Below are 23,150 nucleotides of genomic sequence, written 5' to 3' on the forward strand. Positions count from 1 at the left end.
GTTTCAGTAGAAAAGCTCTGACATAGCCTAATGCCTTTCACTACCCATGGAATTGTCAGGGATGCTGCCATGGATTGTAAGACCAGTGCAAGGTCTCACACAACTTTTGCTGTGGAATTGCTCAGACCCCCTTCTGCAGGGTGTACCTCCAAAGCATGGGGAGTGGTTTTTGGAACCAATCACTACTAAGGGATTTACCATCAGGCATGATTTTCTTCAAAAATTTAATGTATCTTTCTTTACACTCAGTAAAACTTCATGGTTTAAAATACCTGCCCTTACACAGAAGTACAAAACGCCTCCCTTATTGTGCCACGACAGCTTTTTCATACACTTCAAATTTGTAGTGGATCCCATTCTCTTCCTGGATATCAGCAGGGACACCTGGGTACCTAGGGAGAGAGGAGAAGATAAAGCAAAAGCCAACAAGCAGGTAAGAATATCATTGTGATTCACCTGTAATTTATCCAATCAACCAGAAAAGCAACTTGTTTGGGAAAAAAAAATATTGAAAACACTGTCCTTATAACAGGTACACTGTTCTTTTAGCACATCTTTTAGATCAAGAAATCATACGCTGACACACAACCACCGATACTTTTGGCCTAATAAAGAGATACCTGACATTTTTATTAAAACCTCCAATATGTTATTCAAAATGTCTGCCAAGGAAGAAGAGACTATGGAACACTGTGTTTCTTTTTTTTTTTCTTGCCTTGCTTTTCCTACGTTGGTTTACAGGAAATGCTAAGGACAAAGCTTTTTAAAAGTCTGCAAGAGATTACTAAAGCAGCTGACTGCTACTATAGAAAGAGCACCTCTACATTCCAGGTTTTCTAAACCACTTCTTATTAATAGACACTTTCAGAAATCTTTTCATCTTCTTGTGAAAGAACAAGGATTTTGTATGAGTAATACTGACTTTGAGGGAGAGATACATTTTAAATTTATTTAGTAAGGTCTGGCATTGTCAGATTTCCACTTCAGTGAGGAAATTACCTGTTATTTTACAAAATCATGTTCTAACACCAATGTTCATTTCAGTACATTGGCCAAAAACAATGCATTGCTAGGAGCAGCCGAGAGAGACAGGGAGCTTTGGGTCAGATCTCAGGACACTGAAATGAGCAGAGAGTAGTTCAGAATATATTGGAATTGGAGAAGGTGACTCATCCTCCCCACCCACCTTGTCTGTCCTGCATCCCTCTTCCCTGCCCCTGCCTATCCTCCCCCAGAGCTGTGCTAATCTACTCCTGTGCCCCCTGGGGAGAATTTCACCCCTCAGACTTTCTATTTCTTCCATTGCTGGTCTGTAACCAGCTGAGAGCCAAAACAGGAGCAACAGGAAGAGCAACAGGTCCGGTCCTCCCCAGCTCTTGAGGCAGGTGTCTGAATTTTTGCTGCCTCCTTAGTTACCTGTTGGATGCAATCTTTTTGGAGAGGACATAAAAGCACAACTGGAATATGACAAGGACAATGTAGAAGAAACCACAGTGAATGGCAGAAACTGTAAGTTTGTGTACACCTTTTCCTACTACGTTTGTTAGGAAGAAGTAATTTTCTCAGGAGGGAAGGAATAACCTTAGAAATCTATAAAGCTCAAGTCTCTCCAGTCAAGTCCATTTAATTTGTCTTTGGCAATTTCTCAAAGACATTCAGAGGCCAAATACTATTTGCTTACAACAGACTGAAAGTTACAAAGCTTAGTAAATATTTGAGTAGTTCTAAACCAGGAAATAATAAGAAAAAGCTACTTTTGAAGCAAACTGAAATAGAAAATTCTTTAATGTGAAGATCATGCAAAAGTTGAGGAACAGAGCAAGTTCCAAGAAAATCTGTTTTAGAGTGTGGTGCCATTCCAGGTTTCAAAGTATGATTCAGGGGAAAAAATTCACCTCAAGCTCAAACCAACAGCCTCAGAGAACCCTTAAAACATTCAAATTAGATTGCACTGAAGACAATCCTGATCTGCATTTTGGTACTTACTCTGTTAGAAGCTTGTAGTCTTTATGGTCAATTTCTGGAAAAAATGTGTCACTTTCAAATTCTTTCAAGATTCTTGTCACAAACAATCGATGATGAATTGGCTTCTCCATTGCTGCCTTTAGAAACAGCACAAACTCAGTCACAATTTTATGTATCACAGGCTTTTAGCAAAGCTGTGAAAATTACACTCTGAATCTCCTCTTTTAGACTCTGCTGAAGAGCACTTTCTAAAGGAATAATTTCACCTTGTGTCAGTTCCACCTGGTAAGTGGCAGCAATACCTATTCTCAGAGCCTGGGGTATCTGACGGAAGTTAAGAACAAAATTTGAATAGCCCTGTGAGAACAAAGGAACAGCAGGTCCAGTAGCAACAAGCAATTTCTGAATCACACCTCTTTGGGAGACAGGAAAGTTTAAGTGGCAAGAGATGCCCACACCTCAAGGTAATTTGCTCTGATGTTTAATATCACTGTTAGGGATTTGTGCTGTGTTTTTTGGAATTCCAGATATCAATCTACCTCTTAGTTTAACTTCAAAGCTGGATCTCTGGATTACCACAAAATGGTAAAATGTGCTGAAAGTTTTTACTTTTCCAAGCTCCTTGGACAAAAATGTTCTCAGACAATGTTTGTTAGGTGAGTTTTTTACTAACAAATTCAGGAGTTGGGAGCATACATTTTGTCTTGAGATCCAAAACAAGCAACTCTTCCAGACTTTGTGGGCATTAAAAATAACCCATGAAAAGATACACTGGGGTTGGTTACAAAATGCATTTTTTGAAAAGCTTGTAGCTGTTCCTCCCTTCTGCTTCAACTGGCAATGAGCAATGCTCTTTGTGGAAGGTGACTCACCATGCAGCAGGCTATTAGGTACTACTTCAACAAGCACAGGAACCAAGTAATAACAAATGGAATCCAATAAAATTAATTAGCCACTGCTGAGAGGCTAATTTGCAGAAAAGCTGTTCTACTAGAGAACAGTTAAAAATGAAAGGGGTAAGTCACAGCACACATGCATCAAACAGCATTGAACTGGTGTCCATCCAGTTTGTACACAAATACTAGTATTCTTCTTTGTTTAAGGAAAGGGAGGTAAGAAGAGTCACACTTGCAAAATGACAGAAGAATAATAACCTGCTTCACAAATAAAAACATGTTGAGTTCTCCAAACAGAGACACTTCTGATTTGTAGTAGAAGAACAAATCAACTTCCTATACAACTCTGTGGGAATTCAGCTTTATCAGGAAGTCTTTGCCACCACAACAGCCCAGGGAAGAGCACAGGGAGGGACCGACCACAGGTGTTGCAAAGAGAGTTGAATTTAACCCCAGGGAGACCAGATGGTGACCTCTGTTCTAGGGAAATGGTTTCATTAGCTGAATGAACCAACCAGCTGTGTCACTGTCCCCACTGTTCACAAAAGAAGTGCAAAATGCTTCCCCAGTTTGCCAGACCAGCCCTAGAGACCTGTGTGTGTAGGTGGGCCCATGACCAGTAAACAGCAAAGAGAAAAGAACTTGGGAAGAGTAGCAGGCTTGGGCTGATTTCAGGGCACATATTCCTCCCCAGCAGCAGGGAGTGCCCAGGACCTGGCAGTGAGCACACAAGAGGCAAGGAAAAACACTTTTCTCTTTCAGTTGCTCTGCTCTGCTCAGGGTGACTTTCCCTGGCTTTGGGATTCGAGCGCAGTTAAATCAGCCACTGGCTGCCATCCTGACCTGTGCACAAAGCCCTCCCTGGTCAGCCCCAGCCTAGGCATGACCTGGTTATGGACACGGGGCCTGACCCTGCCCCATGGACCCCACTGCCCCCAGCCCTGCCAGGGGAGTCACCTGCCATTCCAAGTACTGCCCCTGGGGTCCAGCCCCTGCTCCCTGGAAAACACCAGGTCCTCCCTGCTCTCCCAAGGCAACTCCAGAAAACTTCAGAGAAGTAAATTTTGTATCAAACACAAACCCTTCCACACCTGGAGACTCCAAGGGAGGCCTGGATGCTGACACCACCTCACTGAAATACTGCTGAGGACATGGCAGGGTGGCAAAGGAGTTTTGTCATAATGCTGTAATATCCAAAAGGAATAAAGTAGCTCCTTGCCGATATTCAATTCAGTCTTGCCCTGTCCAGCACACTCCATTGGTTTCACCCTTTTTTTGGGGACTGAAGAGAAATTAGAGGAGGCACAGAGCTGAACTGGTGAAATGCTGACATGCTCACTCCACACACTATAAAACCATACCATACACATAAGGAAACTGACAGCTGGGTCTGTTGGTTTTTGTGTATTTGTATGTGTGTGTTTTTGTTGTTGTTGGTTTTGTTTGGCTTTTCTAACACCCCCTTTAATATTTAAGGATGCGATGGACTTACAGGTCCTACTCCTAGTAAAACCTCAGTGTTGTTTTTGACCTGTCTAAACCACACAATTTAAATGTAGTTAAAATAGACTGATACAATTTATAGTGAGTGGACTAAGAGTAACCTGGTGTAGTGGAAGGTGGCCCAGTCCAAGCCAAGAGGTTTGGATTGACATAAGCCTTTAGGCCCTTTCCAGCCTAAGCCCTTCTGCGGGCCTCTGACTCCCCTGGGATGTCCAGGGAGCACTATTTTTCAGAGCCAAGGCCAAGACCTGAACCCCTCAAGAAACAATACCTCCACACATCTGCAGCAGTGTCTTAACTCAGACCAGACACCTGGTTTTGAAATCACTGAGCTACAGAATTGCTAAGGTTGGAAAAGACTTCCAGGATCATTGAGTCCAGCTGTTAATGAATCTTGTAACTGTCCCCACTCACCATGCTTGAGTGCTACATGTACAACATGGGAGCAGGGTTGACAACCATGAACAAAATTTCTTGGGGATGAAACTGAGCCAGGACCTGTGCTCCACTACATCTGATGAGCTCTAACAGCTACGAGGGACTCCAGGGCCAGAACCAAGGAGTGAGCCAGCACCACAAGCACAGAAGAAGCACTCAGATGCCAGCAGACAGCCCTAAAAACATGAAGTACTCACACAAAATCACAGGGTGTCAGCCATGATGCATAACAGCTTCGTAACAGCTGTAACCTACTGACCACTGCTGGGCTCCTCCTTCCTCATCCAGACCACCACCAGCACCCTAGCTCCTGCAACTCAGGAGATCCAGAACAGTGCAGAGGGGATCCAGATGGCATTGCACTAAGATCCAAGCAAAGTGACCTGGTAAATCTGTGCTGTCAGAAGTCCAAAAGCTTCCCTGGGGGCATCACTACCGCGCTGTGGTTATATTAGGAGACAATAAACCTGATGAGGGGATCAGTGTCCAGTCAAATTCAAGAAGATGATGCCCACATGGGTTTTTCTGAACTTTCACTGAACTGATGGAGCTGCTTTCAATCTTTCCTGCTCTCACATGCCAATACCAACTTTCTGCCCTGCTTCCCCCTGTCCCCAGTGCTCCGCCTTTCCCCATTGCAGAGGTCAGGTCACAGTTTCCTAGAGTGTGTGAGCACAGCATCAGCGTGACCTGCACAAGGACTTGGATGGCCATCACAGCTCAGAGGGCCTGAGGCAGCCAATCCTCCCAGCCCCTGCAGAAACTGTGTCCTTGAGAACCCAGGGACAGTGGGAGAGATGGCCATAACCAACAGAGGGATGCTCTGTGTCCTTACAAACATTCACAGGTTGGGCCCTTCCTCTTCTGCAGCCTGAGGAGAAGGATGTGAAGACTAGCAATCCCCTGCCTCCATCCCATTCCTGGAAGGCAGCATCCTGTCCCAAAATGCCACCCTAGAGCTCATGCTGTAGCACCTCGGCTTGCCTCAGCTGCTAAAGGCTGGACAGGACAGTGCAGCCCCCCGTACCTGTGACTGACTGGACACCTGTGTCCCAAAGGGGCACTCAGACAGCTGGGCAGCTGCTGTACCTGGGCACAGCTCCCTGGACCAGGGCAAGGCTGCCTGGTGTTTCAGCATGGTGGCTGGGCCAGGCAAAAGGCACAGCAGGGCAGGTGCTCAGACATCCTGAATTGCCCAGGGCACTCACCAGGGTGTGAGAAACAAAAAACAGCAAAGGCCTGGAAGGTCATGGCACACTCCTTGCTCACACCATCTACAAACACAGCCTGCAGGACTGTCCCCAGAGCTTGGTGAGAGCTGCCCTGATCATGGTGCACCTCCCCAGGCCAAAGTGATTAACTGATCAGATGGTGCTAAGGTTAGGAGCTGTGTGAGAAGGCTCCACAGGATAATAAATCACCATCTCAAATAACGATGTGGACCCTGAAGGTGCTGTCAGGCAATGGCAAAGCTGCCGCTGTAGCTTCTGACAGATGTCCCCAGTCGTGCACCCTCACTTCAGTACATTCTGCATCTGCTTCCTACCCTCAGACTCCCATTCCAATGGAACATCAGACTGAGCTCACTGTGCCAACAGACCTCAGACCGACCTGGGCAGAGCAGCTGCAGTGCTGTCCTGAGAGTCCCCACATCTTCTCCTCCTCCTGACACCCACAGCAGCCCCTGACAGGCTGTCAGAGCAGCCCCCCTACGTGCCATGGGTGCCTGTGGTTCCACTCTGGAGCGATCCCGATGGAAAGCCACTGTGCCTCGAGGAGTTACCAACCCACAGAACAACTACCCTGCACAGACCATACTCCTTGTCCACAGCATGGCAGGGTCAGACAGAAAAACCTAACAGAGGGGCTGGGGTCTGATCCCACTGGGAACCTGCAAATCTGCCACCTGCAACTGCTTCCCTTGATCTGAAAGGGCAACAAGAAACTCTCACGCGAACATCCCTTCTGTTCGACAGTGGAAAGTATAAATATAAAGTATAAATATACTTGGTTTTCTGTAAGAGAGTCCTGTAACAGCCTGAATAATCAAAATGGGGTATAGACAACCACAGACCTGTATTAATGAACAAACTCAGTTCTCAGCCTTTGAGACACACAAACTACTGAGATCAAAATAATGCTTTAAAACCAAATACCTACAACCATTGAATAAAATTATTCACTTCAGTTACCAATTGCTATTTTATTTCCCACACACTTCTACATGGTAAAATGGAAATATTCCTGTAAAATCCTTTATGCATCTTTAATACAAGCACTAAAAATACTACTTGCAGTTTTGGTAGATGTGTAAAGTCCCCATAAAACTGTCTCATTTAATATCACAAAGGTAAATTGAGTGCAGGAACCTGTATAAAACTGTCAGATTTCTTCCTAATGTAATTAAACTTTCCTTTTAAATGTCTTGACTAGGAGAGAGGAAACAGCTGAAATTTTAGAACCACAAAAGAATCTTAAAGTTCATCTTGTTTCATAGGCAGGGACACCTCCCACTGTCCCAGGCTGCTCTAGCCTGGCCCTGGGCACTGCCAGGGATCCAGGGGCTGCTCTGGGAATTCCACCCTGTGCCAGCCCTGCCCACCCTGCCAGGGAACAATTCCTAATTCCCAAGATCCCATCCAGCCCTGCCCTCTGGCACTGGGAGCCATTCCCTGGGTCCTGTCCCTCCATCCCTTGTCCCCAGTCCCTCTCCATGTCTCCTGGAGCCCCTTTAGGCCCTGCAAGGGGCTCTGAACTCTCCCTGGAGCCTCCTGTTCTCCACACTGGACACTCCCATCTCTCTCAATGCTTTTCCATGTCCAGGGTTAAACAAGTCTCCTATTACTTTACACATTCTCTTGTACTGATCAGCACAAATAGTACATTCCAATTTATTCTTGATCAAAACTGCAAATTTATAATGAGAGTATTGGTGAGTAATGGCCTAAAAAAAGGCATTATTTTCTTCCAAATATCAGCCAGATGCTGGAAAAATAGTTTAAATAGAAGCCTCCAAGGCAGATGCTCTTGGAAGAAGCAGCAGAAGCAGTAACTCTTTACAGCTGAGCCCGTGGCTGTGGCAGGGAAGGGGCAAATGCTGCTGCTCACAGCTGGCTCTGGCTCCTCCTGGGAGCTCTGTGAGGAGAAACCCTCTCCAGAAACCCTCTGCATGGCACAGCCACTGTCATGGCTGGGAGCCAAGGACATTTCCTCTGTCAGCATAACATCTGATTATAGGCTGAATGCATTTGCACATGGAATATATGATGGACTTCACCATGAGGAACGACAGTGTTACTTCATATGCACCTCATCTTCTTACATTAGCAATCTCTAACTACTTCACTGTTTGTACCACACAAGATGTATTTCCAGACACAGAGAAAAGGCTCATGAAAAGCACAAAGTGTAAAGGCAAGAAGTACCAGGGAAATGCATTTCCCTGCCCTGCACACAGGGCATAGCATCAGCCCTGATTTCCCACCAGGTGCATTATGGCACTGTCATCACACATCTCAAGTCCCAGGGCTGAACAACAACTCGAGTGTATCTCCCAGCATGCCTGTAATGACTAAAGGACAGCAGCACTGCTTCTTTTACTGTTAAAAAGAATTGGCTTTACAATTCTTGACCCAGGGAGTGGGAGCAGTAGGAACACTGCTGGATGGGAAAACAGAGTGAGTGCGACCTTTTGTTGCATGATTATCTCCTGTTATTGCTGACATCATGACCTGTCAGCTCTCTCTAAATCCTATTTTCTATCCCATTTACATGTATAGTGTCATACTCTGGCTAAAAACACTGGAGCACTTTTCCCTTTTTCTCTTTTCACATCCTTTGCAGGGTCAGTCAGCAATCTCAGTAAAATAAAACATAACAACGTGGGCTCAGTAAAATAAATATCACAATATGGGCTTTGTCTGAAGAACCTAGCAATTTAGGTATTTATGAAAAGCTCTCAGAAGCACAAGAACAATGTGACACTGGCCCATTGGCAAGAGCAATGTTCAGTTTCTGGACAGGTGTTCCGAACCTGAGAGTTGAGATCCTACTCTCTGAGACCTGTTCTGCTGCAATCACTGCAGTTTGCTGGTAATGTGAAGGGAAAGCATCTCCTAAAGCAGCAGTAACAGGAACTTCATCCTCCTGCCATCAAAGAAAATGAGTGATTTAGGAGGAGGCTAAATGTACCTTGTACACTGAAGTGCCTCCCACGATCCAAACCATGTCTACTTTACTTTTTAGCTCTGGTGAATCCAAAAGAGCTAAAGCATCATCCAGACTTTTTGAAAGGTAATGTGCTCCTTTTGGGGTCTCCCTAGAAAAAGCAAAGTTCTATTACTAAATAAATAAAGGACAATTCGTAAGGATCACCAATACAAACTAGACAAAATATGTGTTTCATGTTAGTTAATTATTTTGAAGTGCCTGTAGTAGCCAAATTATATTAGAAGTCTCATCTGACTGTAGGATTGTTCAACATATCACAGCTTATTAATAATTTAGGAGGCATTATAAATGAAAAATCAAGAATTTAACAACATATTTTCGGAAAAGCTTAACTGAGAAATTTACATATCTGTAAGATAAACTCACAATCTATAAATTAAACATAGATCATGAAACACAGATAATCAAGAAATTAAATGTAGATTTTGACTTGAATTCCAGGATGTTAATATTTCATTTAATACAACCAGCTGAAAAACCAATATTCCCTGTCCACCCACATATTCACCTGCAAATCCACCAACATCCTCCAAACCAATAAGGCACTACAAGTGGACATTTGTATTTAAAAGTATTTCTGCAATTGTGGATGATGCATTCAAGAAGAGAGTTCTGGAAAAGGACAGTTCATCCACAAATCCTAATGAAAATAGACTTCAAAAAATGGACTAAGGGCCACCAATCTAAGCAGGAACTAGAGAAATACAGTTAAACACATTAGTCAGAAGCACTATTGAAAATTGTCAAATGGTCTATGAGTAGAGCTAGAAGTAGTACTCATGATACAATGTAATGACAATTACCTTGTGAATGAATTTTAAAAAATTAAAAATTAAGAGTAAAGTAGTTATAACACTCAGAACAAACGGCAGAAATGCTTTCTAACCAGGTATCAAGAATGCTACATTTAGAACTAATGTATGTTGTAATGCTGCAGAAATATTTTGGTGCAGGCTTCTATTTTTTGACAGGGTCCTTTTTTACCATACTTACTTGAGCTCCCTGCTGAGCACAATATTAATTCTGTCTTTTAAAGGACGGTTCTTCTCAGGAATGGAGAACCACGTTTTTTTACCCATTATCAGTGCATTCTGTTTACCTGAGCAGGAGAGAATTGAATTGTTTAGACACACTGATGGATTTCCCCTGCCCCTCCTAGCCCCTCTCCAGCAGTTAGCAAAAGCACAGGCTCAGGCACCAGCTCTCAAATGAGTTACACACAGATTTATAAAGCCACAATAATTTCTAGAAGAACCAGTCAAGTTAAATCTAAAGCTGAAGTGCTACAGGTGATCAATCATATGCTAACATTCACACATAAATAAAACTTTTGACCAAACCCATTCATAACCTGATTACCTCTCATATGTAAATCTGCTAAGGAAAGGAATGTCTCTCTTTGTGAGGAAAAATCAGAGAAAAAAACCCACGTTGCCAACATGGTCACTCTTTCCATGCTGTTTCCAGGCTGAGACACAACACAGGAAATGGTGGCATCCGTGGTGTCAAGATTTATGGCAACATAACCCATGAAAAAGTCTGGCTATGAAGCACTTCACCTGCCACCAAGCATTCAAGATCACAGCTTGTCAAAAGATCTGCAGGCAGGATAGAGCAAAATGTTTCTTTGTAACTGTATTCCAAACAACTTTTTTCTTGATCGCAGGTTATTTGTGCCAGGTAAGATGCAACCTGCAGACATCTAAGAAGGCTGCCAATTATGTTCTGTCCTTTTTTTTATGTACATACAGGGCTGAATCAGGTCTCCAGAACTTATGTAAAGTCTTTCACTTAGAACTGTTTCAAAATTAGATTAGACATTCCTTGTGAATTATGGAACAGACACTCAAATCAGAAAATTGAGTAAGTCACCTAATTAAAGCAAGGGAATACAACAAGCTGACCAGAAGTGAGTTTTTCACCAAACGAGAGAGCTTAACAACATAAAAAAACCAAAAAACCCTAAACAAACCATGAAAAAGTGACCATGTTGACCAACAACTGCAGTATTCCTGCTCTGTGCCATGAGCATGGCTTGGACTTCCTGGTGCATGGATTTGGCTCAGCACTCAGAAAACACAGCAAAATTATGGTCACAAGGGTCACAGGGGTGGATCGAATGGCCAAGGCTGAGCTACAGCAAACAAGTTAGATAAGCTAATGCAGACTGAAAAAAACCAAACCACCTCTGCTAACTAAGCAGCTTGTGAAAACCTTCCCATTTTAACCCGGAGTTTTGTGTAAAGACCTGTGAGGTAAAGTTTAGATGAAGTTTTCTGTTATTCTGGTGAAGGAAGTCCTTGAAAATTGTTTCCTAAGAGATGGCACGCATCTCCTCTGAAATATCTGCTACACCTGCTTTCCTTTTCTCGCCCCACCGACCACAAAGGGCTGGAATTCTGGTGAGACTGGTGAGGGCAGTGTGCAGTGTGAGGGCCGAGGCAGGGAAATGCAGAATCCCGAATTTTGGGTGTCCTCCCAAAATTCGCCCCTCACGTTACCTTCCACACGGGACGTGCTCGTCATTCTCTGGAAGTACTTGTACTCATTCCTGCCGGGGAAGCACGAACTGCGTTACAACGTGTCTTAAGCACAAGTTCTCTTGTTTCTAATTTTTTTTTTTCTGGGAGTTCTCTAATTTCAACAAAAAAACTCCCCGACGGGAGTGTTGCCGGAGGCCGGGGAGGGCCGGCTGGACGGGGCTGTGTTGATGCCACGTCCGAGGCAGGACCTTTGTCCCTCAGCTGTGCTTGCAGGAGCGATAACCTGCGGCCACGGCATGAGAGAAAACCCCCCCACCCCCGAAAAGCAACCCCACAGCCCCGCTCCCGCTTTCCCGCCTCACAGACCACGCCCTCAACACTACAGCTCCCAGCGTGCCTCGCGCCGCGCGGCACAAAGCCGGCGCGGCGAGGCAACGCGGGGCGCGCTGGGAGCTGTAGTTCGGGCGGAGGAGGGGGGGCGGCGGCGGCAGGCCGCGGTACCTGAGCGGCGGCCAGGGCAGCCGCCCGTCCTTGCCGATGCCCATGTTCTGGCTGACGGCCACGATGGAGTTGAGCGAGCGCACCATGGCCGCTCCGCGTCCCCCCTGCGCCGCGCCGGGGCGGTTCGGGGCGGGCCGAGCGGGCGCATCCGGCGGGAGGCGGTGCCGCGGCGCGGGGCCCGGCCATGCGGCGGGGCCGGCGGGGCGGCGGGGCCGGGCAGCAGCCGGTGCTCAGCAGGTTCTTCGGGGCGGCGGCGAGCGGCGGCGAGCGCGGCCCCCGGAACACGGTGCGCGGGGCGGGGCGGGGCGGGCGCGGCCCGCAGTCCCGGTGTCCGTCCCGGTGTCCGTCCCGATGTCCCTGTCCGGGGCACGGACACGGCCCCAGGGCCCGGCTGTAGCATCTGTGTGGCGCGGGGCTCTGGTACCCGGGTACACGGAGCTGCTGGGCAGGATCCAGCAGAGGCCACAGACACGATGTGGGCTCTGCAGCGTCTCTGTGGGAGCTGGGAAGGGGAGAGGGGATGCCATCGATGCATCCAAACATATCCATCCAGGCTGCCAGAGGATGGGGCCGGGCTCTGCTCAGGGCTGCCAGAGGCAGCACGAGCAGCAATGGCCAGCGAAGAAAGCCCAGGCAGCTGCAGCCCAGCAGCAGCAAGAACTTCTCTCCGTGGAGGGGCAGAGCCCTGGAACAGCTGCCCGGGGAGGGCCTGGAGTGTCCCTGTCTGGAGCCAGCCCAGCCCAGCTGGACACGTTCCTGTGCCCCTGCTCCAGGGGACCCTGCCTGGGCAGGGGATGGATGGACCAGAGCATCTACAGAGGTCCCTTCCACACTCGCGTACCCTGGCATTCTGTGATACAGGATGTGCCTGTTCTGGAGGAGCTGGAGCTTGGCACAGGTTTGGTGAGCTGGGCAAGGCCAGCATGTTGGTCCATGTCATTGGGGCTTCACTCCAATGTTGAACCCCCTGTTCTGGTTTTGCAAAACGTGCACTATGTTAGGATTATTGTAGGTCAGGATGTTCTCTGAGGTTTGATCTTTGTGTACTTTGCAGCCTGATCAGCAAGAAGTGGGACAGGTAGCAGCTGCATCCCTTAGACAAGGGTGCCCAAATTAGCAAGTTTTAAGGATGCAAATCAGGATGTTGATGTAGGTCCATGTGTGCCTTGCAGAGCTGTGCAGATGCTCAGGTCCATGTCCTGCCCCAGCTCAGCTCAGCCCTGCTGGGCGGTCACTGACCACAGGGCCGGCTGGGGCAGCTACCAGCTCTGGCTTTGTGTAAAGGATGGAAATCTTGGCAAGGAAAGGGCTGTGCTGGAACAGCCCGAGCACCCAGGCCTGCCCTGCACTGCTGAACACCCAGGGTCTCTCTCCAGGGTGTCACTGTGGCCTTGTGGCACACCGAGGAATGAATCCCATTTTTGGGCAGCTCTGGCAGACAGTGAGCCCTGCTCCTGCCCCAGGTGCTGGAGATCAAGTGACTCGTGGTCTGAGTGCTGGTAGACCAAAAGAGCCTGCAATGGTGCAGATCCTCTCTGCAGATCCTGATTTTGTTACTGGAAAAATATCTAAAGTTTGATGATTGATGAGTAACTGAGACAAACATCAAATGCCAGTAATAGGAAGCATACTTTGAAGGGGCCTGCAAAAATAAACTTAAGCTTAAGCTTATCTTTTAATCTTTTACATGCTCAGGTGTTGATAAAAACTTGTCAGCAGTATGACCACTTATTTTTCCTAAACTCAAGAGCCATAATTTTAATGACGTCTATAATGTACTCCCAATGCCTCAGAGATGAGCAAACCTGCAGTTACAACAGCAATAATAAAGAAACAAAAAAAAGATTCTGATTCTCTCTTGTGAGGCCAGAAGAGTTGGGCAGTAAACAGCAATTTACTCTTGTAAAATGGAAAAAATGTGGCTGTGTCTCAGCAGCTGGATTTCATTCTGAGTTCCTATTTTCCAGTCTCCCTGTAGTTACTGTTTCCAGCCCCTTCTGGCCCTGGAAGGGTGTTTGCTTTTTCTACCTGTGACTCAAGTCTGCTATTTTGATTGCCTTTGGTCCAAATATATTTTGAAAGGTGTGATTACAGCTTTCTTCCCTTGTAGAAAGAACTTCCTAATTAGTCTTAATTTGGTGGTACTTAACAGTGGACTGCTACTCGTGTGGGCTGTGCTTATGTGGAGGTTTTGGGTTTGGTTGGTGGGGCTGGAGTTCCTGTTTGGTTCTAAGGAAATCGAAACTCCGTGGTTAAACCATCTGAAGTTACGATGTGAAATATGGATGCAAACTGCTGAAAGCACCTGCAAAGTGCAAAGTGTTTGTGTTTTGTTGGACTTACAAGCTGCTTCTTGCAGAAGATCAATAATGAAACAGGAAAAAATGATGAATTTTCTGTTTACATAGTGTTCTAGCTGCATATTTCAAAAGAGAGGTAAGGAGAGGGATGCTCCAAGCTCCTCCTACCTGGCCTTGAACGATATCAGGGATGAGAGGTTGGATTAGTTTGCATTAACTTCTTATGAAGTTGCTGGTTGCATTATTGTCTTTCATAGAGCAGCAAACAGAAAAGGTAACTGAACTCTTACTGGTTTAATTTACATTTCAGACCTCTGAATTTGGCACCAAAAGGAGCACATCTTCCAAAAGCAATGAACCCTGTGAGAAGAAGGCCAAGGCACGACAGGTCACCCTGGAAGAGATCTGCAACCCACTGAAGACTCATGATAAAAGTGAGTTGACTGTTAGCACATCTTCAGGCATTGACAGACAGTAGATAAGTTTTTCATTGTCAGTTGCTCTGTTGCCTTGAAAATGCCTGTGTTCCATCTGGCTTTGAACAGAGAGTTTAAAAAGTTAATATTGGTATAAAAACTACTGAATATAAAGTTCATTAAATTTCAAGAGAAGGAATTAACCTCTCAAGTTTCAAAGTGGGAATGGTATTAAATTTGTGGTGTGATGTTTTGCATTATCACTAGGACACCCTCAAGAAGCAATATTATGTGCTTTAAAAAAAAGTACTGAAAGAAAATCTGCTTAATTCCCAGCATTCTTAGCTAACTTCATGGCTGTGCAGTTGTCAGTCCAAAAAGTAATGATGCATCTCTTCCCACACAGAAAGAAGCACACAAGTGAGGAATATTGGTTTTCCAGGGAAGTTAACCAAGCTGTTCAAGTCATGATTCTGTCAGGCTGGCAGAAATACTGCAGTGGGAGGGGAGAGGAGAGGGAACAGAGGGAAGAGAGACATGGACCAAAATGGTTGTGTTCTGTGCTTACTGATGTTCTTCTAATAGATATTCTCTTTGAGAAAATAAGTTGCTAACATGTTTTTATTGTGAATTTTCACAGAAGAAGAATCTCAGAAGTGTGAAAAGTCCCGTGTCTGTTTGCAAACTCTGGACAGGCTGAGAGAGTTCTGCAACGATTCAAACCAGCAGTGTACCAGGGCTCGGGAGGATGGCTTTCAGGAGAAGGAATCTCTGAGTTTGGAAAAATGTCCCAGTGTTACTGGGAGGAGCTCAGAGCTGAAAAATCCTCCCCCATCTTGGGACACTGGCCCAAAAGTCTCACAGAAGGTACGCAGAGCTTTGGCTCTGTGGTGTGTGGAGATTGCTTGTTAGGAGTTAAACCAGCCAGCTTTGCACAAGCTCCCTTTTGTGCTGCTGTGCCCTGAGGTGGGATGGTGCAGCAGATCCCCACAGAGCTGTGTTTGTGTGTGGATGCTTCCCTGAAGCTCTGTGCATGGTGAGCAGGATGGCTGTGCTGGCTCTTCAGTGGTACCACTGGACATCATGAGGGAACAGGAGCCCTGTCGGTGTCACTTATGCCTGTGAGAGAATCTGTAACACCCTAAAGCACGTGTTCAGAGTGGCACTTTGCTCAGCTTGCTTTCAGTTCCACCCCTTTTGATGTGGGCTCTCAAATTTCTAACAGGCTTTCTTTGTAAAAAATATTCTCTAGGGTTGTCACTGAGATGTGGCTTAATCTAGTTTCTGGTAAATATAACTAGTAAAGGTATCACTGCTTGTTCATAAGATAGGGGTAGCTCACATGAAAAGTTGTAATTATGATAAGTGTGGTGCAAGTCAAAGGACTTGTAATAGTAATTTAGACAAGTAATAGTATTTTGCTTCCCCTTTACTTATGGGGCTCGTTAGCATTAGTTGGTTGGGGGCTTTGGGGGCCAGCCTGCTCAGTTGGATGTGTTCAGGTCCTAGAATGAATGTCATGGCTTGTGTGTAGCTGCTCTTTAGTGGAGTTCTACACCTGGCTGTTGAAGGGAAGGAGTTTCTATGAAAAGCTGTACAACTGATTTTACCCTTCCCTGTCTGCCACCTTCACCTGGGGTGTTTGCTGTGTGTGAACGTGGGGCCCAAATGCTGGAGGTATTTGCTTGTGGCAAGAGAATTCTGCTGTGGTCAGAGATTGAGGTTATGGAGATGTGGTCAAAAAACTGATTCCAGGGCTGGCCTGCCTTCCTTGGAAAGGGTCCTTTTAGCTCTCTACTCTTTAGCCCTTCACTTAGTAACCTTACTCCAGCTGGTGACTTCTGAGCATCTCCACCAGTCAGCTTTTGTGTTTGTTTTCACTCCTTTTGCCTGGTTTCATGCCCTTACTTCACGTTCTTTGTCATGACAGTTTCCTGTGAAACAAGACAAGGTCATCCTGTTTGGCTGGCACAGACCTTGGACCAAAGGCTGTGGGCTGACGGTTTTGCAGCACAGACATCTGAGCTCCTGAGGCCACCCAGGTTCTGGGTGCAGTGCAGTTTATTTCAGCTGGGCTGGGTTTCTCTTAATTATGGTGTGCAGCTGTGGGGATTTTGCAGTTACAGCTAGGTGCTGTTTCACCCTGGTTATTCTCTGACTGCACTCTTTGTACATTCCCATGACCAAAAGTGGTTTTGTTATTTATTTTTTTTTTCTGAATAACCATTGCTGCTTAACAGTCTGTTCACTTTGTTTCTTGTAATCTGAATGGTAGAAATGGAAGTTTATTGAATTTATTTGCAGATACAGAATTTATAGCACTACCTGATCAATTGCATTTTGAATAGTCCTGTGCTTTAAAATTTTCTGGAGGTATTGTCTTAAGATTTATTTTTTAACCATTATTACTGTACTTGTCTTGCGATACAAGTGAAGAGGAACTTTGCTGTAAGGGAAGCACTTTTCAGTGTTTTTCTCTGCACTCCTGTACCCATCACTCTGCTGACAATACACAGCAACACAAGAGTGGTTGCTTGGCAAGAACAGGCTACATAATGTCATTGTAAATGATAAACTGCAGACAGAGTGGGCTCAAAGCCTTTCACATTTAAGGTTTTAGAAACTGTAGTGTAGATTTTCTGTGTTTAAGTTAGTCTGAGAGGTTTGCTGAACTTACAGAGGAAGTGCAGACTAGAGAAGGAGTGCAGTTTTGGTGACTGAGACAGGAAACTGAGACTGCCATTGGTTTATTTTTTGATTTACTGTGGATTTTTACAACATTGTTAATCTGTTTGTGCTAGAGTTTCTCACCTGTAAACTGCAGCAGTAATTCATCCTTATTTCAATATGTGGACAGTTCAGACTGCCCAGTCTTTGCAGCCTGCATTGTCTTGGTCTGTGCAGTGAGAGCTTATGATGCAGTAGGGTTCTGATTTCTCCTGAGGTGTCTGAGGACTAACTAACTAACTTTGGCTTTCATGACCTTCTAATTCCTTTTCTTTGCAAATATATTGTGATCTGTATATCTTGCTTCAATAGTTGTGCTACAGTTGGGGGCTCTTCAATGCAAGAACAAACTTTAGCTCTGCAGTCAGTGCAAACCAAGGAGGGGGCAATTGATTCATTTGATGATTCCTAATTACACTTTTCCATCCTTTATTTTCAGGAGGAGCTACAATATAATCTTAGTCAGTTTTCTGCATCTCTTAAGCCCTATGAAAATTCTCAGAATTCTTCAGATATAAATCTTAATAAAAGAACCAGAAGCATTTACACTCCACTAGAACTACAATTCATAGAAATGAAGAGAAAGTACAAAGATACTGTTTTGTGTGTGGAATGTGGATACAAATACCGGTTCTTTGGACAAGATGCAGAGGTAATTCTTCTCAAGACACTTGCATTATGCTAGTGTCATCCTAGTTCTGTGGCCAGTTCAAAACTTCTTTGGGGGCATAAGTTTTAAGGGGTATTTTGTTTTGTTTTGTTGCTTGAAATCAGGATGAAAAATCTCTGCATGCTGAAATTCAAGACTAGCCATCATGCACATGTTTTTTTGTCAAAATGGCATTTATTATTTTGTAATCACGTGGTAGTGCTTGCTATCTTGTACATTGAGAATTTAAGGTGAGTTCCTAGAATAACTTCTTGTCAGAGTTAAAGTTGGAAAAGTTTTGGAGCTAAATTTTATATAGCTTAGAACTCTACTGTATTATATATCTATATAAGACTAATATATATATCTAATATATAACTGCAATATATGACATTAGGAATCTTTTAGATTGAAAGGCAGTGAGGCAAGTGATGTTAAAAAAAATGAATATATCAGGTATAGCCTGGATGCAGAGAGCATCCTGAATGCAAGCCTGAATGTGGCATATGGAAGATCTGTAGGAACTGGGAAAGACTATATAACAAACATAATTTTAAAGTGATGGTTCATAAATGTTTCACAATGCTTTTTCTTATGATCTGTCCCAAAGTCGTTGCTACCAACCTTTGTTTGGTGTTATTTCCACACTTGAGACCAGTGAGAAATGTTGCTTGGTAACTGGGAATTCATTTTTCCCATTATATTTGTGCTGTGTAATTTGTCTGCTCATTTGCTGGTGTACTTTGAGTCCAGAAATAGAAATATGCTGCTTAGACAGACGAGTCAGTGTTTGCCTGCAGTTCCTGCCTTGCACCACATTCTCTGGTCAGTGAGCACCTGCCTTTTTCTGAGGGGCAAAAAGACAATAAAAATCACACATGGTAATGTCACATTTCAGTAAGTGTTTTTATTCTTTTGTAAGTATTTAGTTTCCGCTGCTGTTCAATATTGATTTTTCAGTATTTTAGTTGATTGGCCCGGTTAATCCCATCTTTATGACCACAAACTAAATACTTCCATTCCTGCTACATTTCCAGTAGCGTGAAAATCATTTGACCTTTTGCTGAGCTGTGTTTCAGACCCTGTGTGTGCAGTGTGGGTGGTTTACCTCACAGTGGTAAAGATCAAGGTGCAACCTTAAAACCTGACACCTGCAGCCTGTGATAGTGAATCCTCTGTTTATGGCAGTGCTGGGACAGGAAGGTGCAGGGGCCCCTCCAGGCTTTTCTCCTGGAATGTTTTCCCTCTGCCACCGAGTTTTTAATTGCAGCTGTGCATCACTGTCGTCATAGAGATAAGCTCCTTACCTTCTTAAATTACTTTGTGACCCGTTGTTCTGGCTCTTGTTGCAGATTGCAGCCAAAGAGCTGAACATTTGCTGTCACCTGGATCACAACTTCATGACTGCCAGCATCCCCAGCCACCGGCTCTTCGTCCACGTGCGCCGCCTCGTCGCCAAGGGACACAAGGTTACCCCTGACTCCTGCTAATTGAGTACACACCAGCTCTGGGAGAACTTGCACTGCTTGTACCACAGCCTGTTTTCAGCTGAGAAGTGGGCAGCTCATTATCACGGGTTCATGCAGTAGAAATGGCCAGCTTCTCTTTGTTTCAGTTTCTCTGTGCTGGGGGTGTCATGAACCATTAGCAGATTCAGAGAAGTAGCTTCGTTTTGTCAGGAACAGTTCCAGAACAATTATTTTTGTCAGTGTTTCTGTATCAAGTTTTTTTGCATTTAATAAGGAGCAATGTACATATCCTCTCGCTGTTTTATTATTCATCACATCCTTGTTTTTCTTATCCCAGCCCCCTTTTCTTTTCCCTCTGTTCCTTCCTGTTCTGGATCCCTGCAGTTCTGTGGCTTTCTGGTGATAATCTCTTTTTCTGTTTCCTTTTCTAAGAAAAGGACTTGTTGATTCTAAATTGGACACAAACAACCATTCTCTAATAAGCAGTGATGTCCAGCTAAATTGTTTCCAAATAGGATGAGAAGCACAGGTACAGAAGTTGAGAGGGCAGTCAGGAGTAGGAGAAGAGTCAGGAAGAGCAGTGCCTTATAATCTCATTAGTGGGATTGATGTGAGAGCCCTTTCTGTTGATGTTGTATTCCAGCTTGAATTTGTTGTTTGCACATCTTAAAAGATTATAGATATATAGAATAATAAAAATAATAATTTATTACCAGAGATCTAACTTTATTTCTTGTTCGTGTGCCTGTAGGTTGGAGTAATAAAACAGATGGAAACTGCAGCACTGAAGGCTGCTGGAGAAAATAAAAGCTCTCTCTTCAGCCGTAAACTGACTGCCCTCTACACTAAGTCTACACTTATTGGAGAAGATATCCTTTTCAAATAAACTTGGTTTCAGACTAACCTTTGGGAAGCCTTGATTCTAGTATTATCAGCAGGATGGAACTTGAGCTGACATGAGAGTGGCAGCAGGAAAGAAAGTTCCTTTAATTTTATTGTTGTGGTAAAACACCTTGCTGTCTTTATGAACAATTTAGTCTCCTCAGGGCTGTAGGTTTGTTGTGTTTGCTGTAGCTGCTTTCTGAAGTCATGGAGTGGATTTACCAAATCTGCAGTGTCCTCCAAGTCTTGCCTAGAAAATGTTAAAATGAGAGAAAAACATCTTTTAACCAATTAATTTAATTTATTTTCTTCCATTTTTTTTTCTTTTCCTCTATCCTGTCTTATCTACCTCATGCTTTAAATTTAATTTCTCAAGCAAACTTACTAGATACCAGGACCTAAAAGGATTGTTAGATTAATGTCTGAGAGTACAAGACTGAGGTCTGGAAAGACCTGTAAATAGTCCACCCAAATCTGTGTGCTATTTTTTTTGAACATTTTTTACATGTGAACCCTTTGTTGAAGCTGGATGGTTCAGTGGATGTTGAAGAGGTTACAGCAGATAACTACCCTGATAACTACCTCCTCTGCATCTGTGAAAGTGGAGACACCCTCAAAGACAGGAAGAAAGGTGACGTTGCTGCAGGCATTATGGTAAGTTGGTTTCTCAGGAATCAGTATTTTGGGGTCTGTGTAGGGTTGTTTTATTATGCATTTTGTTTTTTTTTTTTTTGTGGGTAGGTGGGTGGCTACCTTGTTAAATTCATGACTGTTCTGTCTTTCAGATTTTATTTTGCAGGGGAGTAGGAATTGATTTTTTTTTAATTTTTTTTTTTTTTTTTTTTTTTGCGAAAAAGAGGCACTTTAGGTAAGATATGTGTGAACTGTGATGGCTTTATATTTGAAATCTGCAGAAGAGGTATGGAGTTCATAGTTGAACATTTATCAAACTGGTTTTGCTGCTATTTCACTTGAAAACATTAGTATTTTAACCAAATACATTAGGGAAATCATGCTTTACGAATGTCAACATTTAAACGTTTTTAGGGTCAATATTTTAAAACTTGTGATTACTTTTTTTCTGTTCTTTAGAGGAAGTGACTTAGGGTTTTTTGCCACTTACACTTTGTATTGTATTGTTTATGGTGAAGATTAAACTCAGTCCTGTTTAACCAGCAAAACACAGTGATAACTGAAGCCCAGTCAGCTGGTGATGAATTAATTTAAAAGTATCTTGATTGTGTCTCTGTTTGAATGTCATACTGCTGCTGGGAGAGAACAACAAAAGCAAGTGTTCAAATTCCTGTTTGAATTACATGTGCATTTCATAGACTTCAGTTAATAGATTTGTCTGGTATTAAAAACTGAACAGTGATGGACTGGTAGCAACAAGAGCATGTTTACATTTGTAAGGTATTGTTGCCACTTACCAAGATAAAGTTGCGTTAGTGTTTTGAAGCTTTTGCTGTATCACAGGTTTGAAAAAAGCACATTCAGGTTTCTTTGATCTGCCATTTTCACTGTGTGTGTGGGTACCGTATATCCCATAGATTTTCTTTCTGGTTAACAGTTTGAGGCACTGAAGCAGTCCCTGAAAATGTGAATGCTCAGTGGGTATATATATATTTTTTTTGGCAGGCAATCCAGCCAACTACAGGAGAAGTAATTTTTGACAGTTTTCGGGACGGCGTTTCCCGGTCAGAGCTGGAGAGTCGGGTTCTGCGCCTGCAGCCAGTTGAAATAATTCTTCCATCAAGGCTGTCAGATCAATCTGAAAAGCTCATCCACAGTATAACCTCCATGAGGTGAGCTCTGTGGGGGGTTTGTTGTTTGGGATTCTCTTTCCCAGAACCTCTGGTGGAGCTGAGATCCAGAAGCAGGTATGGATGTGTAGTTCTGTCCTGGCCCCTTTAGAGTGGCTGCAGTTTGCTTCTGGGTTCAGGACTGCCCAAAACCCACTCAGTTCTGGGCACTTGCTCCTGGGTTGTACTTAGGCTGAAGTTCATGGCTTCTGTCTCTGGCCTGTGGAATATTTGTGCACTTAACATTGTCACTGTCATGGTCCTGCCACCACCCTCCTGATCACAAGGTCTGCTGGAATAATTTCCAAGCTCATGCATTTACCTTTCAGATCTACAAGAGGTGTTATATGGCTTTTTTTCCCGTTTGTCATAGTTTTGACGTGTCTGAAAGACAAGAGAATTCCTTCTCTATTAATGTAGATAAGTGTAGAAAACCCTTGCTAGTGGAATTTCATCCTCTTTGTCCTGTCACACCATCTTGGGTACAGTTCTGGAGGTATTGTGGCTGATCACCTCTTTGCTTTGAGTTCTCTTGGAATATTTCAAGAGGAAATTTGTTACCAGTTTTCTGTATCAGTTTTTCTGTGTAGTAAAGCTGGAGTAGGATGTAATTTTTAGGGTGATAGATGAAGGATGAAGCAGTCTTCTGAACAGAGAGGATGAAATCTTTCAGATGAAGTTTTTTGGAGAAAATTTCATGCAGTTTTGTGTTGTAGAGAGCTAGTTTAGAGCTTGACATTTCAATTTTGAATGAAATAGTCATTCTGGAGCAAATCTGGGAGAGTGGTTGTCATTTTTTTTCCCTTTCTCTTTATTTTTTTTTTTTTGGTTGTGCACAGTTGAGAATGTTAATGAGTGACTTCTCGATTTTATGAAGACAAAAAATGCT

General features: G+C 44.0%; 2 protein-coding genes across 2 annotated transcripts in view; one reads left to right on the forward strand and one right to left on the reverse strand.

The window, feature by feature from the left end:
• Positions 1-213: 213 nt before the first annotated feature.
• DHFR (dihydrofolate reductase) lies at positions 214-12,148 on the reverse strand. Its single transcript, XM_062513474.1, has 6 exons — positions 12,017-12,148; positions 11,534-11,583; positions 10,026-10,131; positions 8,994-9,120; positions 1,987-2,102; positions 214-392 (listed from the first exon to the last, which is right to left on the reverse strand). Exons 1-6 carry the CDS (start codon positions 12,100-12,102, stop codon positions 305-307), a joined length of 573 nt encoding a protein of 190 aa, XP_062369458.1. The 5' UTR covers positions 12,103-12,148; the 3' UTR covers positions 214-304.
• A 52-nt stretch (positions 12,149-12,200) lies between these two features.
• The window catches only part of MSH3 (mutS homolog 3), a 91,880-nt gene continuing 80,930 nt past the window's right edge, over positions 12,201-23,150 (forward strand). Inside the window, exons 1-8 of the mRNA XM_062513566.1 lie at positions 12,201-12,302; positions 14,627-14,750; positions 15,376-15,599; positions 17,899-18,111; positions 19,461-19,577; positions 20,329-20,446; positions 20,965-21,113; positions 22,098-22,264. Of these exons, the coding sequence (XP_062369550.1) occupies positions 12,201-12,302; positions 14,627-14,750; positions 15,376-15,599; positions 17,899-18,111; positions 19,461-19,577; positions 20,329-20,446; positions 20,965-21,113; positions 22,098-22,264 (1,214 nt within the window). The remainder of the gene's footprint in view (positions 12,303-14,626; positions 14,751-15,375; positions 15,600-17,898; positions 18,112-19,460; positions 19,578-20,328; positions 20,447-20,964; positions 21,114-22,097; positions 22,265-23,150) is intronic.

This window comes from Cinclus cinclus, chromosome Z, assembly GCF_963662255.1.
Source record: "Cinclus cinclus chromosome Z, bCinCin1.1, whole genome shotgun sequence".
Classification (NCBI taxonomy): Eukaryota; Metazoa; Chordata; class Aves; order Passeriformes; family Cinclidae; genus Cinclus; species Cinclus cinclus.